At 34.4% G+C, this 16,998-nt stretch overlaps 1 protein-coding gene across 1 annotated transcript; it reads right to left on the bottom strand.

Annotated features, from left to right (window-relative positions):
• Positions 1-1,276: 1,276 nt before the first annotated feature.
• On the bottom strand, positions 1,277-16,768 carry SPO11 (SPO11, initiator of meiotic double stranded breaks). Its single transcript, XM_026057378.1, has 13 exons — positions 16,623-16,768; positions 13,927-14,040; positions 10,762-10,850; positions 10,034-10,100; positions 9,697-9,805; positions 8,962-9,048; positions 7,252-7,288; positions 6,920-7,029; positions 5,873-5,972; positions 2,764-2,801; positions 2,400-2,476; positions 2,079-2,190; positions 1,277-1,396 (listed from the first exon to the last, which is right to left on the bottom strand). The coding sequence occupies exons 1-13, from the start codon at positions 16,766-16,768 to the stop codon at positions 1,277-1,279; spliced, it is 1,206 nt and encodes a 401-aa protein (XP_025913163.1).
• Positions 16,769-16,998: the final 230 nt, after the last annotated feature.

The raw sequence follows: 16,998 nt of genomic DNA, 5'->3' as shown, positions 1-16,998 counted from the left end.
CCGCCCGGCAAGCGCAATAAATATTAAAACACGGGGAAACGTAGTGTATTTAAATTCCAGTAGACTTGACTGTTGTCAGACCGCTTCTCCAAGTGTTTTGGAAACTTCTTCTATTCTCACGAAGATAAAGTCTTCCCTAACGCCAGACAGCGAACATCTCTGCTTCAAAGCTGCCGTTAAGCGCGGGTCTGGTGACTGAACCTGGACCTTTTACTGTAATGGCTATCACACCTGCTGCTTAAATAGCTCTGTATTACCTTTGGATCAAGATTATTTATGTAACTAGACAGCAGAAATTAGTAGTATATGATAACTCTGCTACAGTGCAGTAAATCAAAATTCCTTTTTATTCCTTTAAAATTTAATACTGGTGGAGCAATARTTAAAAAAACACACTAGATATGTCTACTGAAAATATTATTTGCTAATGACTGTGTAGATCATATCAATTCTGGAAAGTGCTAATAAATTTTTTTTATGCAGTCAATTTGCTTTCTTCATGTAAAATTCATTTARTATACACTTTAGTCACTATTTCCTGGTCCTTTTTACTGTTTTAGAGCCAACTAAATAGAGAAAATGAACAAGGGATTCTGTTAAGATGTGCATTATTAACAGGATTGTTTATTAAATTCTAATCACTAACATCTGGTTGCTTACTTGTTCACTGAAAGAAGATAAGGTAGTAATTTGCTGTCAGAAAATTTACAGCTGCTTGAGATAGGCAGTAAAGAAGAACTATCCCTGACTTTTCAGTCTAAATTCACAGTGAACACAAAATACCACAGTTCTGTACTTATAATTTCTAACAGTATGCACATACAATAAATTGTTAACAAAGTCCTTTACTCTCTACAAAAATAAAAAGGATGGTATAATAGCATCATTTGATTGTGCTTTAAGACAGAAGGGTCAGCGAGCCCTTGACACATTTTTAAATTGCAAGTATAACAACGTTTTTTTCTCTACAAAGAACATATTGAAATATCTTTTTATGTATCTCCCATTGCCTTTGGGATTGTTACAGTGCAGTAGCCACGGAATGGAAGAAACAGTAAAGGAGTTGTCATTTCTTCTGTGGTTTGAAAGGGGAAAAAGAGACAATCAAAATTACATGCTAGATACAATGATAAAGAAAATGAGCAAGAAMCTGAAACAAAGCCCTGTTTCTCTTTGCAGATTTTCTAAGAGTGCTCAACACAAAAAAGCAGTATTTTTCTACGCTTGTTACAAAATAAATCAGTATCAAGAAAACAGTTCGTTTGCAAACAAGCTTTCATATCCATCCACCAAATTGCAATTTGTTTGGTAAATAGACTCTGGAAAGGTAATCTGATGAAAGAGAAGTTAAAACTTGAATTTCAGCCTTCATTTTAGATGCTGCCATAATTTCCAGCTAAAAAAGAACAAATTAACCTGTGATGCTCTAACAGCCTGACTGAAGATTCTGTAATTGTTTAAACAATTATATTTGTTGGATGTGCACATAAAGCCATAGAGTAAAAAGAACATTACTGGAAATGGTGCTGCAAAATCCCTGTCATGGAACTGAGACTGATTTTTATTATATGTTCACGTGCTTTCCAGTGTGCATCTCATATTTATAAGCAATTAATAAAGTGAGTATAAACAGGAGAGGGAAAGTACACAATACCTTTTCTTCCTTGCTAACCATTTCACACAATATATTCCTAAATTGAGATATATGGTTTAAAAGCTCTAGACAGGATCAGAGGTCAAATACAGAGTAAGCRACTGCTTTACACGTTCCCCTTCTTTGAAAGATGTAATATGTTCCACAGTATTTAGGAAAGCAGTAWAATCCCTTGTACAGCATATGATCATCAGATGACTAATGGCAGCTTAAAACACTGGCAGTTCTGGACTGTGACCATCGAGGCCCACTGATTCAGAGAGACAGCAGGCATGGACTTTCTCAATCTTGCTGCCTTCTAGAGCTGCAAAACCTTACTGATTCTGCTATACTAAGTTTGTCATCATAAAGAGGAATAGGATTGCAGGTGATAGGATTTGGCCTGCGGGGAATAAGAAATAGGAGACGATCGGTTTATACATACTTCTCTTTTCCACATTGGCTGACGAGCAACATAAGGTCTCTTTTGTATACTTGCTAATTTATTTTGATCTTGTTTTGTAAATGGAATCAGGGCATCTTTGCATATATTTAATCTGAAAAGAAAACACAATTATTAAATTTTCTCATCTACTTTAAAAATATTGTTTCCAGCTTTCTTTTAACAAATCAAAATAATGTATGAAAACATTAATAGATTTGATCATCAGCCATCTTTCYGTGCATTAAGTAAGATTCATTGCTACTTGCATTTACTGTCTATGAAAGAGAAGGATACTTCTGTTTCTTTGGGGAAATAACTAACCTCTCGAGATCAGATGGAAGAAGACCAAGCCACTTTATAGATGGAACGGTGAGATGATGGGCTTCAAAAGACATTGACTAAAATAAGAAAGGTCAGCTATAACACTGAGTGTCTGTTTAGTTTATATAATTTGAGAAATATKCCTTCCTAGGTTATGGTCAGATTTTATTTCTTCAATTCAAATTTCTTTTTGATGCAGGAAGCTCTTTTTGCAGATACACAAGGCCTAAAAACTGTGTTTTAGTATTGAAACAAAAAATAAAGGGCAAAAGCCACTGTAAAAAAGGCTATAACATTTTGCATATCCCAGCTTCAAGACTGGATTACAAAACAAATATATTTGAAGTGGAAAAATCATACTCACCACAGATCCATATTTGTAGATGCACATTATTTCTATACCTAATTTACAAATACAAAATGTCAAGAGTCTGTTTATCTATACGCTGGGTGTGCTTAAGATGACTGCATTAATAATTCAATTCTATGGCATAACAGTTATGGCATTATGATTAATAAGGTTCTTAATGGTTTACAATTATCTTTAGAGCATGTCAAAATAATACAATCAAAATTTGAGCATAATATGTCACCTTTATATAGTTAAATGTTTCACACTGCCTGTGCATAGTCATTTCAGAAACAAGGGTAATCAGCTCTTTTACAYGTTGTCCAACAACTGTCATGAAAAGGGTCTTTCTTTGTCCAGTGTAATCCATATCTCTCAATAGTATTGCTTTGGGCAGCTGCTTCTTATTTTGTAGTAATCTCCTTTGTTTCCAGGAGGTATTCAGTGTAGATATATAGAGAATTTCTGTCTGTAAATCTGATGTTTCAGGGAAATCTCAGATTTACTGCTGATGTAATAGAATAGCTCATGCACAGTGAATCTAGCACAGCCAGAATGTAATGGGCTTGTTTTATGCAGAAAGAGTGGCTGTACATGTGCTTTTGAGTGGGTCTGCACATGTGGAGTAGCTGAAGGATATTGAACACAGTGAACACATGCAGATCAACAACACATGCCCAACAGATCCTTTGGATCTTGCTTTTTTCTTCAGAATTAACCTTAGTAGGTATGATAGCTTAAGACTGTAAGTTAATTATTATATTTTTCATCCTTCTCATTTTAAACTTTAAATATTATTTATGTTTTAATATTATAATGAAAATAATTTGAGGTGTTTTCAGGTTTACAGGTTTACCTTTTAGTGTCCCTATGAGAAATCAGATTGTTAGGAATATCCTTAAAGGACAGTAAAAATCAACCAAATCTCCTAGAGAAAATTACAGCAATTACAGTTAACACAACCTTCTTAAAGTGCCTGATAACAATCTCATTGACTTCAGTCAAAATTTCAGCCATAGGCTGCCGGAGAGCTTGCATCTTGCAAAACAAAACTACGGAGCTGTGTACTTAGGCCTTGTTAAAACATGGTATGTATTTTACCTATTTCATAGGTAAAACACATTTTATATGTAAACAATTTAAACAATTCTGTGAATCATCAGTAGTGCAGTCTTACACATGCTTAAAGTCTCAGTGTTCTAGTGTAAAAGAACTTAACTCTTTTTAAAACAGAATAGTCCAGCGTTTATTTTCCTGGCATAAACACAGCCAATTTGTATGCTTTTATTGAAATGAAATTATACCAATCAATCAGATTTACTTTTTGACTTGATAATTGACTTTTGAAAGGAAAATGAATTGTTTGGAGTTAAGATCTTTTTGTTTTTATTTTTAAACCGAGTTGCTGCTCAGAACTTTCTGCAAAAAAATACTGACATTTAGTACATAATACTAAAAAATTACCAAATATTTGCATATGTTTTTATCAAAAGTACATTCACTGAGTGCATGCTAAAGAGTGTCACTACATCTTGGTTTTGGCTTAAAATTCAGATTTCAAATTTATCTTGAATTATGGATACTGGAGACTACTATTTAAAGCATACCAGCTACAGAGCTGTACATTTTTTCACTTTTTCTTTTTTCCCTCAACCATTTCTTCACAACAAAGGTTCCGTCAATATCCTAACTATTTCCTAATTACTAATCTGTTGAACCAAGAAATAATTTTTGTGAAGTCTCATTTCAAAGACTATCTACAAAACTAAATATATGCTATCACGCTGTTCTGCAGTTGAATCCACAGAACAGGGTTTTGAAGCTTGTTTCACCCTCCAGTAACAACAATATAACCTTCAGGAATTCTGACCTTCTTAGGTTCCCCTCAGCTCTGTCAGAAAAATAAAGACAAAAAAATATTCCATGATACATTAAATCTGGCCATTTCATCTCCCATATAGTGGGAAAGAAAGAATGTAGAACAATTAAGATTTCATGCCACATTCCCAGTTTTTGCAGAAAAAAGAGGAAACATTTTGCCATTGTGATATTTCTGATACGGTAGGGTGCAAATGAAAAACCATTTACCTTTCAGTAACAAAGGAAGTTCTAAATTAATCTGTATTTAAGATTCGTATTTTAGCTTTCGAGCAGGTAATTCTTTTTAAATCCCAAAACTTATAAATACCCTGTGGGCCGTACTTGTGATATCGATAACTTAAAGATAAATTCTGTGAATTTTGCAAAAATTATGACTGTTGAGTCTGAAATTCATGGCTGTTCATGTTTTCAGTAGAAAAAAATCGCCAAATATGAAATCTGAAATGTCCAATGGAGCAATATCCAGGTAACTATTTCGAGATGAGTCATCATACCTTTAACTTTAAACTTTGATTTGTAAGCACAGCCTTCATTTTAAGATTAACTTAATTCCTGTTGGCATCAGTCTTGCAGTTTCTACCTTTCACTACTGTAAAATATTGATATCACAAGTGCTGAATTATAAGATTATACGCTGAAGATACGACTGTTAACTACTCTAAAATCAGTAAAAGACTCACTTTGCTCAAAACATTTTTTTTCATGTCTGTCTGCCTATGAATTATAACATAGTTAAAAATTCTGCTTTATTCCAAATTGGGCAATGTTTACAAAAATTCTTGTTACTTCCTTTCACTTTAGAAAAGGAGCATAATAGCCAACAGTTGGAATTCTTGAAAAAGCAATGTTTTCAAAGGTATTTAGCTCTACAAGGATGTAGCTAGGATCTCCTGAGACTTTCAAAAGTGGCCCAGTGCCTAACTCCCATTAAAATCAGTGGAATCATGCTGTGGATCATAAAATTCCCTGTGATACTTATTCTCATTTTTAGGTCCACAGATACTTTGAAAATCTAGCTCTTATCTGAGCCACATATTCTATCAAAAATCCTTTTTTTTTTTTAGGCACAAGGTTCAGATTATTGTTAAGACAGTACAGATGTCTCAGTTAAATTGCATAAATCAGCAACCTTCTGATTGTCTTGGATTATCCCACTCTGTGCCATGAACGCCTTCTCATAAGAGTATGAAAAAAGATTCTAAATAATCTTTCTTTTTATGTCATTGAAACTCTAAAGATATACCATRTGGATCTGCATCCATAAGGGTGAAAATAGGAATTTGAAATGTATCCCACAGCTTTCTGACCAAAAGTCGTGTATTAAGATCCGGTACGCCTTTTCCCTAAGGAAATAAAATAAGAGCAGACATTTTAAAATTAATTAAAACAACATCTGGCAACATATGTGTTTACATCTGTCATTTAAAAGCAAGTAAACAAACAAAACACTGGCAGAAATACTTCTCCTGCAGCTATTTTGCAGGGAAAGCTGTATGCTCCTTTTTGGCTCYATGGGGAGGGAAGGAGGAACAAGGGCTGGGAAGCAGCATGGCAGATGTCCTGGATTACAGGGACCATAGAAGCATCATACTTTCCTCTGTGTAAGAAGTTAATTTGTAAGGCCTGGCAGTTGACATATAGATGTACTCTGATACCTGTATAAGCTGGTGTAAAAAGAAAAAGGTCATTTTTTTCCTCTTAAAATATTTATGGCACTAATGAAATAACATAAAACAAGCTCTTGATATGGCTGACTGTAACTGGTACTCGGTACATGTACAGTATATTGCATAGTATAAATGCTTATCTCTTTTACGTGTGGGGATAAGGTTTTCCTCACTGTGGGCAATATTTGTCCCAGAACATGTGGGTACGCATATTCAATTTACACATTCCTATTAATTTTCCAGACTCCATTGCTCTTTCATTACAATTCAGAATTGAACAATTCTGTTTCTTATAGCGTTGCTAAAGCTAGGATCCTGAAGAACAAAAGGAGACTCAAGAGTTAAGAAATCTTTCTGAGAAAGAGTAGGGCAGCTACTTTGCAACAGTAGATGAAGTTGATAAGTTAAGAGGCTCTAAGGAGATCTTTGGAAGAAATAAGTCTTTAGAATGTGTATTTTGTATTTCTATTACTAGGATAATAAAATGAAAAAAAATTACTGTAAGACATGTTCCTTATTAATTTTATTATAGTCTTTTGACTAAGTTTGAGCACCACTACAATGCTAAAGTATCATTTAAATTGTTAAGTCTAGCTAGACAATATGAAATGTCAGATGCATACCGTAATCATTATACATGGGGTCAATTTACTGCAGAAGTCATCATCCAAGAGTCTCTGAAAAGTTGCATCTTTTTCTACAATTAGCATAAATTTTGCATGTGAGATTAAATCTTATATGTTAAGGCTAGCTGCATGYAAAATGATCCATCACACAAATCAATTAAACCTGAATGCTCTATAATACATATTCTGGAGCCAAAGGCAGTGTTCATGACTCAATTTCAGAGCCAACAAGCAAAGAAAAAATTACCAAAACATTGTTTAACTTGGAATATTCTTTGTTTATACTTTATTTTTTCAGTCTACAACGAGAGTTCTTGCTCAAAGGATACTTTTAATTCCTTCAACATTAGACGGCACAGTGACTGCCTAAAACAACAAAAATGAAATTAATCATTTTAAATAGAGAAAATGATCTATTTTAAAATAACAACATTAGGTAATGAAGGACACAATTATATCCTGAAACAACCATTCATCTTCTTATATACAAGATCATTCTTGACATTTTCACTGCTTTATGAGCATATTCAATCATTTATATCCTGTTCTATTATATGGTTGTATCGGAGTCCTCCTGTTATTAAAAGATACTTTTCAAAAGTGTGCTTGTGCTACTGTCATAAAAGATTGTTCTTCATACAGTCACTACAGAGATAACATTGTCCCGATGATTGATTTTGTGTCTTAGCCAGAAAATAGTCAGCTGGGTGTGAAGATTGCAAATTCAATATGGATTTAAACCATCTAAGCATTCTTTTTGAAAGACCTTTAAATCCTTTCTTTTATTAACCTATAACCTGATTTTATAACTGTTTTGTAGCAATTATTTTAAGATATAGTAATGTTTTCTTTACATCTTATATTAGGATTAGCTCAATCTGGCAAGCATATGGATGAGAAAACAGGAACTGGAGGMAGAACTTGGCAAAAGAGTATGTATATATTGAAGTGTGTGGTCTGTTTTTACTTCTGACTGCTGGATTACCTCAGGTGCCAGAGTGGAACAACTCAACAAATAAAAATATGAAGAGCTGTAGAACAGCATTAATAATAGAGGTCGTTAGGCTGTGCTTAAACAAAAACAAAGTAAAATAGGCAGCTAAGGTTGTCTTTCCATTTTGAAATTACCCGCTTAGGCTTCTAATGGACACATTTTCCAGGAAACAAWGACAACACTCAGGAGGTCTGCATTCTGTTCCCACTTTCATATTCTACATGCCTATAGGGAAAACTTTTAGGACTAGATTAGCTGAATCTCATCTCTTCAGTCCACTTCTGGCTCTTGACTGCTTTTGAAAATGTTATTAACTTCTCTTTAGTCCATTTCCGCCTTTGGTAAAATTAATTGGCAATACAAGCCCTTCTAATGTCTGTAAATCCTGTATAAGTGATATAATGAGCTCTTTCTGAGACCCAACAGCCTCATGTTATATACTGTTGGTTATGCAATGCTGGGCCCATGAAGAGAGTATCAGCCCTTATGCTGACAGAGTAACATCATTAAACTTGTGTAAATGAGAAGATATTTGGGTCCAGAAAGAGATTTCTTTCTCTAAATATAGAGGCTCAGTTCAGTTTCTCATCTGTTCTGTTACTACTAGATGAGTCTGTCCACTCCAATAGAAGCAGCACCTTGAGGACCAGATGAGTACGTCAACTCAAGCTGTAAGACTTATTTTCTTACTCTGCAGGAAATCAATCTACTGTGACTGAAACTAAGTATGATCAGAGAGCCCAAGATTCTGCAATTTAGAGCCCTTCTTTGTCAGACCACTGTAATAGAAAGGGTTAGAATATAAAGGGCYGGGTTAAAATTAGGCATGTGCTGACTCGCAGGCTGGTGGCAGGCTAGTCCACCAAACAGTTGAGCAATACTTTTTCTCTCCCATTTTTACCCAGGCTGTGAGGTCTTAGTGTGCCACAAGCACTGGTCTGTATAATAAATGTATATAATAACCTGGGCCACAAAAAGTACAGGACAAAAAGTACATCTACAAAGGCAGAAGCCATGAATTACTGTTGCTATTTATAATACATACTGTTGCACTACAGGTACAATTCACTTTTGTACCATCTTCCTCAGTATAACTTAAATTACCAGCAACAGAACCTTTAGTTGTAGACAGCTGAAAAAAATAATAAGTTGTTGTTACATTGCATAGGCAAAACAAGAAAATTCTGGAAAGAATTCTGACCAGTAATAAGCAATTATTGACTGCCATCGACCTTTTAAACACTGAACAAAGCTATTGTCTTCATGGATATGAAGGAATATTTACAATAAATTATGTTAATAACTACATTTATGGATACAAAGGAATTCTTATAAGGCATAAGATACAAACAAATTTAAAAGGATGTTGTACCCATGAGTGAGTCACTTTAAATATTCGTTTAAACCCCAAGTTAGCAAATCACTTAAGCACAAATTGCTGAATGAATGTCTTACACTCTGAAGTTTAAACTCTGCCTTCACTAGGTTAATAGCAAAATGCCTAGTGATTTTAGCTAAAGAAGTTGGCTAAAAGAATTAGTTCAGCTAAAGGATTTAGTTCCCAAACTCTTTGGAGCAAGGGAATTAACTATGTATTTTCTCTGAAGAAACCAACCTTCTGAATACCATGACAAATAAAATAAAGTTTCATTGCACAGCTGACACTTTATTTTCACTGCATACTTCCTACTGATCACTTTCCTGATATTTCAGCTTTCAGTATAATCTATATGATTTCAAAATAATGACAAAATAAAAATCTTAATAATAAATTACTTACTATATGTAGACTTCTCCGAGGTATCTTAAGCATGCAAGAAATGTCATCGATTATATTGTCCACAACACTCTGGCTGCCAAAGAGTAGTGTATCTGTGTAATATATATCTCTATAAAGATAAAATAGTGTATTTGTAGTTATAATACTGAAAAAGCTGTAGGCTTGAGAGARTGCAGAAAAACATTTTACTGAGGGCAAGGATAATTAGATCAACCTAAACCTACATTTTTTGTACAGAAATGTGTTATCCTACAGTTTATATCCAAGCTGTTTGTCTTTCACAATAACATTCTTAAAATACAATGTCATTTGAAATTACAGAAATGCAGTATCTTACCTTTTAGTTGCATAAGTATTGCTCTGCACCATCTTATAGATCATCGATAAAATTTTGAGCATCAGAGCTGAAAAAAATACATTTACAAAATATTTTAATCTTATTGATGTTTACCAAATAAAAAGTAATTTTAAGTTGTTTAACAGCTAGCCCTGATAGATCAACCTTGTTTTCAGAAACATGTATGCTATAGTTTGTATTTATATTGACCCATATTTGTGTCCCATAAAGCACTAAAAAATGTAAATACAATTTGAACATATATATTTTAATGTGCTGTGAAAACACAGACTGTACTAATCAATAGACTCAATAATTTCTAGCATAATGAGAAAAAATATGATCAAATTAACTGAGGGAAAGTATGCCCTGCTATCCAGGCCAAGAAATGACTTGGAGTTAGAAAAAGAAATTAGTTTGTTGTCCATATTCCAAGATTCCTTCACTAGTCAGTTTTCTGAAGAAGGATGATGTTTTTATATAAAGACCTTTTAAATATGTCCGCAGCTGATACTCAGTCAGGGAGGGTGGAAATTATAAGAACTCTGTATTAATTTCACTGTAACCCACACTATAATTTAATAGAGAAGGGAAAGGCTGAAGGGCTGGCTTGTATTAGTTATATACTTCTAAAGCACAATGCATAATTTATTTCTTCTACAAAGTTTTGAACTAAAAGACAAGAAAAAACAAATTAAGAATTTTGCTTTTGTTTTTTTTTAACTTACCAAATTTTGGTGCTGACTTAGAACAGTCACTTCTTATTTTTTTTGTAGTACAACATGGTATCATCTGTAGACCAACAGAATCTTTAAATCTGATACATTGCAAACAAATACAATAAAACTGTAAACTTATGAAGTGAAGATATGGTAAATTGTTCTCTGCAAGATAATTCAGCATAAGACACCTTTTCTCTCATCAAATATGCTAGTCCTGTTTTCAGACTTAGTACAGAGCCCCATCAACTTTAGTGGAGTGACTGGCCATCATTCTCTAGCTGGAGTTGCCAAAGGCAAAAGACAGCCAGTAATCATCATCTGCCAGAATGAYCCACTCAAAACACTACTGAACTGGCCCCCAGCTGATCATTGGCTTCGAAACAGGAAAGACTTTCTCAAGAAGACACTTCAAGACTGAATTCAAGCCTAAATACATATGCTCCCAGACAGAAGTAGAGACAAGTATAATATTTCATACATGCTTATAAATTTTGATATATCAGCATAAATTATCATTTAGTATGGAAACAAAGGAATAAGTGATACAGGAAAAAATAAGGTTCACTATTAATATACAAGTCAAGTCTGGCACAGTAACTTTCTGTCTTAGAATGTATGAAATAAGTGTCATTAYTTCATATTACAATAATATGATCAGATCTATGCACTGAAATTATTATCAGAACAACTCAGTTTTAATTCATTATTTACTTTTGGATACAAAAATGTGGTTCATCCTATTCTCTAAAAAATTGACTCAGCTAAATGAGTTGAACCATTTTGTATTTCACCTTTCACTTTTGACAGTGCACATTTCACTGAAAGATTCAAGTATTTTCTTAATGACATCTGATTACTTTTGCATAAAAATATTTTACTGCCTTATTATACAACAGTCCTGTCTTTAAAGCATTCTTTTTCACCTTGGAGTYTGTATGTACTTTTAAAAAGTATTAATGGTAAAATAACCATAATTTTACATAAAAYGACATGATGTTTCTAAATTTCTTTCTTTGTCAAAGCTTTTGCTTCATCCATCCTTTGGGTGGCAGAACACACCACACTGCACACGCATATGTGAGGTGACAGCAATAAACAGCACACTGCCCTCTGCCTTTCTACTTTAAAGGAACTCTCTTGCCTTTGTGCTGCAGCATTGAAAAGGTATTTCTGTTTTTCATTTGCATGTTCCCTACATTGTAACTTTACAGGATGAAACTTCTGGGAGGAAAACAGTAATCAAAACTTTACTGGATTGCTTTGATATGGTAAACAGGGAGCACTCCTTTTAAGAAGCAGTACATTTAAGAGTCTAAGTTYGATCAATGTGACTCCCATGGACACTTCATAAAGAAAAAACTTCAACTTGGCATTACATCAGTCATTCAGCAATTCTTCCTGGTATTGTCTTTACCCCAACAGACTAATTTCCTATACAATCTTGTCTCCACGACCAGGAAATCTTTTTTTTTTTTTTTTTTTAAGAAAGACACAGCTGGACAATGGAAACCAGTTGTACTGCTTTAGGATTGGCATTCTCACTGATTGACCTTGTTCTCAGGTAACTATCTCTCTGGGTATCTACAAATGTTTYCAAGAAACATTTCAAACATGAAATTATTCTCTCATTATACTAGGTCCTGCCCTGTAGATCCCAGCTGTGCATATTAGGTATGAAAAGGCTTGCTGAAAAAGAAAAAAGGGTGCATGCCCCACTGACTCTATTTTCTTTTGTTCCTAGTACATTTTGGAGTTTTGTTTTTATTTACTTGTTTATTTTTATTGTAATCTTCTTACACTGCCATATTAAAGAGGGGTAATCAGTGAAAAGGCATATCTGAGATGACATTTCACCATCATAAATACTTGTTAACATTTYTGAATTTGATTGATGAGTCTTATTTTTAACATACTGTGATGTTAACTTGTTTTAATTTGAACATTTTCCCCCCTATGTGATCCGATGGCAAATAACATCTCACATGTGTTTTTCTAGCCTGGAATGCCAGTTYCCCCAAGATTGCCAAAAATTGCAAAACTTTGTTATAGTATTTTAATTTTACTGACATCTGAGTGAAACATTTTTGTCAAACTATCAGGACATAAACCATTAAATCCACTGGACCATGCAAGCCTTTCAGTTAACTGATTACCTTCAGGCCCTTTAGGTTTTTTGACTGACAGCAATTTATTATTCTCATTAAATAAGGATTCCACCAAAGTGCTATGTGTAGAAGGTTTGCTATGCTTTCTCAACCTCAATTGTTTGTAATGTGGCCAGCTAAACACCTTTGCAATCTTATTGATCTAAATATCCTTTAACCCACTGATATGCAAAGCTATTACAGGACAAGAAAGAGATTTGTGTCTTTCTTTATCCTTTTGCATYGGTATTATAGAAAGCAATTAATCTGTCAGTTTCAGGCATTTTCARCTGAAATGAACTCCTCAGAAAAATATTGTTCCACAGGCAACTTACACAAATCACAAAGTGTGTTATAAAGGAGAACAGGCTGCTTTTTTCTCTGATCCTGTCTAGATAAACTAGCATGAGATCTGAAAGTCAGATAACATTTCAGAAACTTGGTTTACTTTTTTGGCTGGTAATGAACTTAGAACAACTTATGGACGCAACATGGAGGTAAGAGATACAGCAGTAGAAGGAGAGGAGCATCTTCTTTGAAGAATAAGAAGAGGAGAAGCKTATCACTATCATCTGAGGAAACAAGACATCATGAGGAAAAGTAGAGAAAAAGAAAGGAGGAAGCGCAGAGAATGGACTGGAGATTGAAATTGTCAGTAATTGTTTCCAGCCTGGAACAGGTTTTTTTAATCAAAGACAACTTATCATTTTTGTTCTCTACTGCTTCCAGAAAATGATTGTTTATAGGACCTCCCTTTCCTTTCCAACCCCTTTCACTGGAGTTTCACATTCTCCTATATACCATGGTCTGCTGCTACTTAACTTAATACGTGATACCTGTTCACGCAGAGTAGACACTAAGTATCACTTTTTATTTGTCCATTACTTTTTAGGAAGTGAAATTATTTGTTAATTCTAATGCTGATAGAATTAAATAAGATTAACTCTTTTGGAAGTTAYACAATCAAATATATAGTCATGTCATTTCTATAAATATATTGCAGGCCTTTAAAATTTATAACACTTACTCTAYATTCCTCCAATCTGATCTGTTAGCCAGTGTGAGCACAGGTGCTTTTTTTTGGGACAAGCTTGTAAGTACATCTAGAATAACATTTTCTATTGCTTCAAGAACTTCAGAACTGAAAGAAAGCAAATTAATGATACAGTTCGTATGATTAAATATAGTTTGAGTTTTATTCATCTATCCCCACCCCTACAGTATACAGAATATCTTTTAATTCAAAAYTGTTTCAAGAAGATATTAGTTTTAAAAACATGCAGGAACTTTGCTTTGTTTTGTTTTGCTTTTGAAGTTTGTTTTACTTAGTTCCGCTGAAATCTTTGACTTTCCATTCCAGATACAACACTGAGTGCATAGTTTAAAAGTACATTTCTATTCACTCTTGAAACCATCAAGTTTTTAACCAGCTGAACTTTTGGACCAACTGGCTGGTTGGTGACTAATGATTAATGYTTTACTTTAAATGATGTAATATTGGCTTTGGCTATGATTTGGGCTAACTTGTTTTTAAATGCTGTAAATTTAAAAAATGTTCAAGAGTACAAATACTTCCTGTTGTACCACTGCACATTAACCTTTTGATCTGCTGCCTTGAACAAACTGTTGAGGGTTTTAATTATATGAAGGCTTAGTCTCAACAGATACACTATGAAAAGAATAAAATCTGTCTTTCACCTAAAAAGACAAACTAACCTTGCAGCAGATCCTCTACAGCAAAATAGTAGGCTGGTCTGAGTGTTATGACAGATGCTTTTTATTTTCATAAGCAATCTGATGCCAGCATTTCAGCTGTCCTTAAACTGGAAGGGTGCTATATACCATTGTAATTTTAGGTAGGAATTAAAAGAACAGACAAAATTATTGCTTATTTTAGCTGAAAAATTTATCAGCAAAGCCTAATTTTATCATTAAGTAATACACTAAGAACAAATACTAGCACCCACTCACACAAAATGAATTATCCTAGCGCTACAAAACCAGCAATAATGATTTATAAAACCTAGCTGTAAGTTTCCTTAAGCAATAATGAGGTATCATTAAATCTCTCTTCTRTCAGCTGAATATGTTTCTTCCATTTTGTAACTCACCTTCCACTTTATTTCTCTTGTCGCTGAAACTAGATTCTCATTCCCTAAAACCAGTTTCTGGAAAGTATTAACCTTCTCTTTCAAAACACTCTTTTGAATAGAATTTGTATTAAAAAACTACTAGTGTACTAATATTTTTGTCCAATAATATTATATTGTTCAAAACAGTTGAAGATTTTTTCTTTTTTTCAGGTGAATAAACTTGGRCATAGAGAGATTAATGGCTTTCCAAAGGTAAAATAGTGAAGCATTTGCAGTGTTGATAACACATGAAGGCCTGGTCATGCAGCCAATATGTAAATTCATTTTCTACTGTATAATAGCTTCATAATCATGTCCAAGATTCCCTGACTTTCAGACTCATGGTCTATTCTCTCAAATTAAAAAAAAAAAAAAAGAAATTCTATTAAGTAAAGAGAAAAGGGTCAGCTGGTGAGATAACATATAATACAGCAAARGGTTAGAGTAAAATAGATAACCAAAGTTGAACACAGTGCAAATCTCAAACTTACCAGTTGAGGAAAATAAAATTATGCATAGGTGGATGAATGAAAGAATGGACAGGTAGGTAGGAAATCTAAACTACGACATTGTTTTGATACTCATATATACTTTATTTCGTCACTGTATTTCACTGTATTTGTGCTTCATGTTCCGTATGCACTTTGAATTTTGCTGCAGAATTAGGAAGTCTGGGTTTCTGTTCCAATCTCAATTTCCTGATTTCTTGGCCAACAGAAGTTGTAAATGTGACAAAATAGGAAAAAGAGGACAGCAATTCTCTTTGTACCGCTAGCTGACGTTCCAGCTCCCCTTGCAGAGATTAACAGAATTTTAATAAGTAAACATACAGTACTGGCCAAGTATGCCTACTTAAAATTCATTCTGKTTTAGTTAACAGTGAAATCTGAGCTGAGAAGGGGCAGTCACTAGATCTCACAGGGTTTGCAGCTCATTTCTGACAGGTTGCAGCATGAATAGATCCTAGTCTCCATATAGCACATGAAATGATCTTCAACATTAATAGCATAAAGAAGATTAATCTTACAGTGTCTTTAGCAAGCAACATAATATAAATACACAAGAGAAGCAGTTACAAATAAAAATCTGCAACATACTAAACCAATACACTCTAAAAACCAGAACAGGAAATTGCTAGAACCATGCAGTTCCTAYACCTGTGATAAAGACCAAGAACTCCCCGAGTCATATTATTTTTGTTATCCTTTTTCTTTTAAAATTCCTATGAAGATGCTCTCTGCCTGARCCTCTGAGGATGATATACTGTGTCCTGAAAGAGTCTTTTAAAAAGGCAACTAAAGGCTTAGAGTTTTTGTAAGCAAAATAATGAATATGAAATTTAGTATTTTTGTTTTTTCACTTTTTTCTGTATTTCTTTTTTGTGCCTGTAGATTTTCTGAGAGTCATGAGGGAACCAAGATGCTGTCTGCACAGTGCGAGAGCCCCTTCTGCCTATGCTGTGTCTGAAGTGTGTTCTTAGAGTGGACTATATTTTTCGCTTTTACATGCACCCATTAGGTGCAATGGTGCACTACCTACTTACGTCCTCCCACAGAAAGATTGTGTGGGTGCTGCTTTTCACACGTTTTACCTGGGGACATGGCTCCCATGACGAGACAGACTTGTTTCCTGGGAGCCGGTCTCCTTCCCGGCTGGCACCGTGGTGGAGCACAGCCCGCGGTCCTCCGTGGAGGTTGGTGCAGACTGAGCCAGCCTCCCTGGAAGGGACGAAGCCATTTTAAAGAAGAAGCAAAAGAGATTAGCAAAGAGATTACAAAAGGCTCTTCTGGGCGTTGGACTTAAAACTCATTCCCTGAGCTCCAACAGTTGGGTCAGCTGGAGAGGAAAAGCCAAAAACTTCTGTAAAAGCCACAGAGTCAACCAACAGGTTTTCACACCCTTCCTGACTGACCAATGGCTTTTAGCACACTCCCTGACTGACAGGGGCTTGCCCCGCCCTTCCTAAC

The sequence above is a fragment of the Apteryx rowi genome, unplaced genomic scaffold (assembly GCF_003343035.1).
Source record: "Apteryx rowi isolate R43461 unplaced genomic scaffold, aptRow1 scaffold_0, whole genome shotgun sequence".
Taxonomy (NCBI): Eukaryota; Metazoa; Chordata; class Aves; order Apterygiformes; family Apterygidae; genus Apteryx; species Apteryx rowi.
This window is presented reverse-complemented; position numbering and strand designations above follow the sequence as displayed.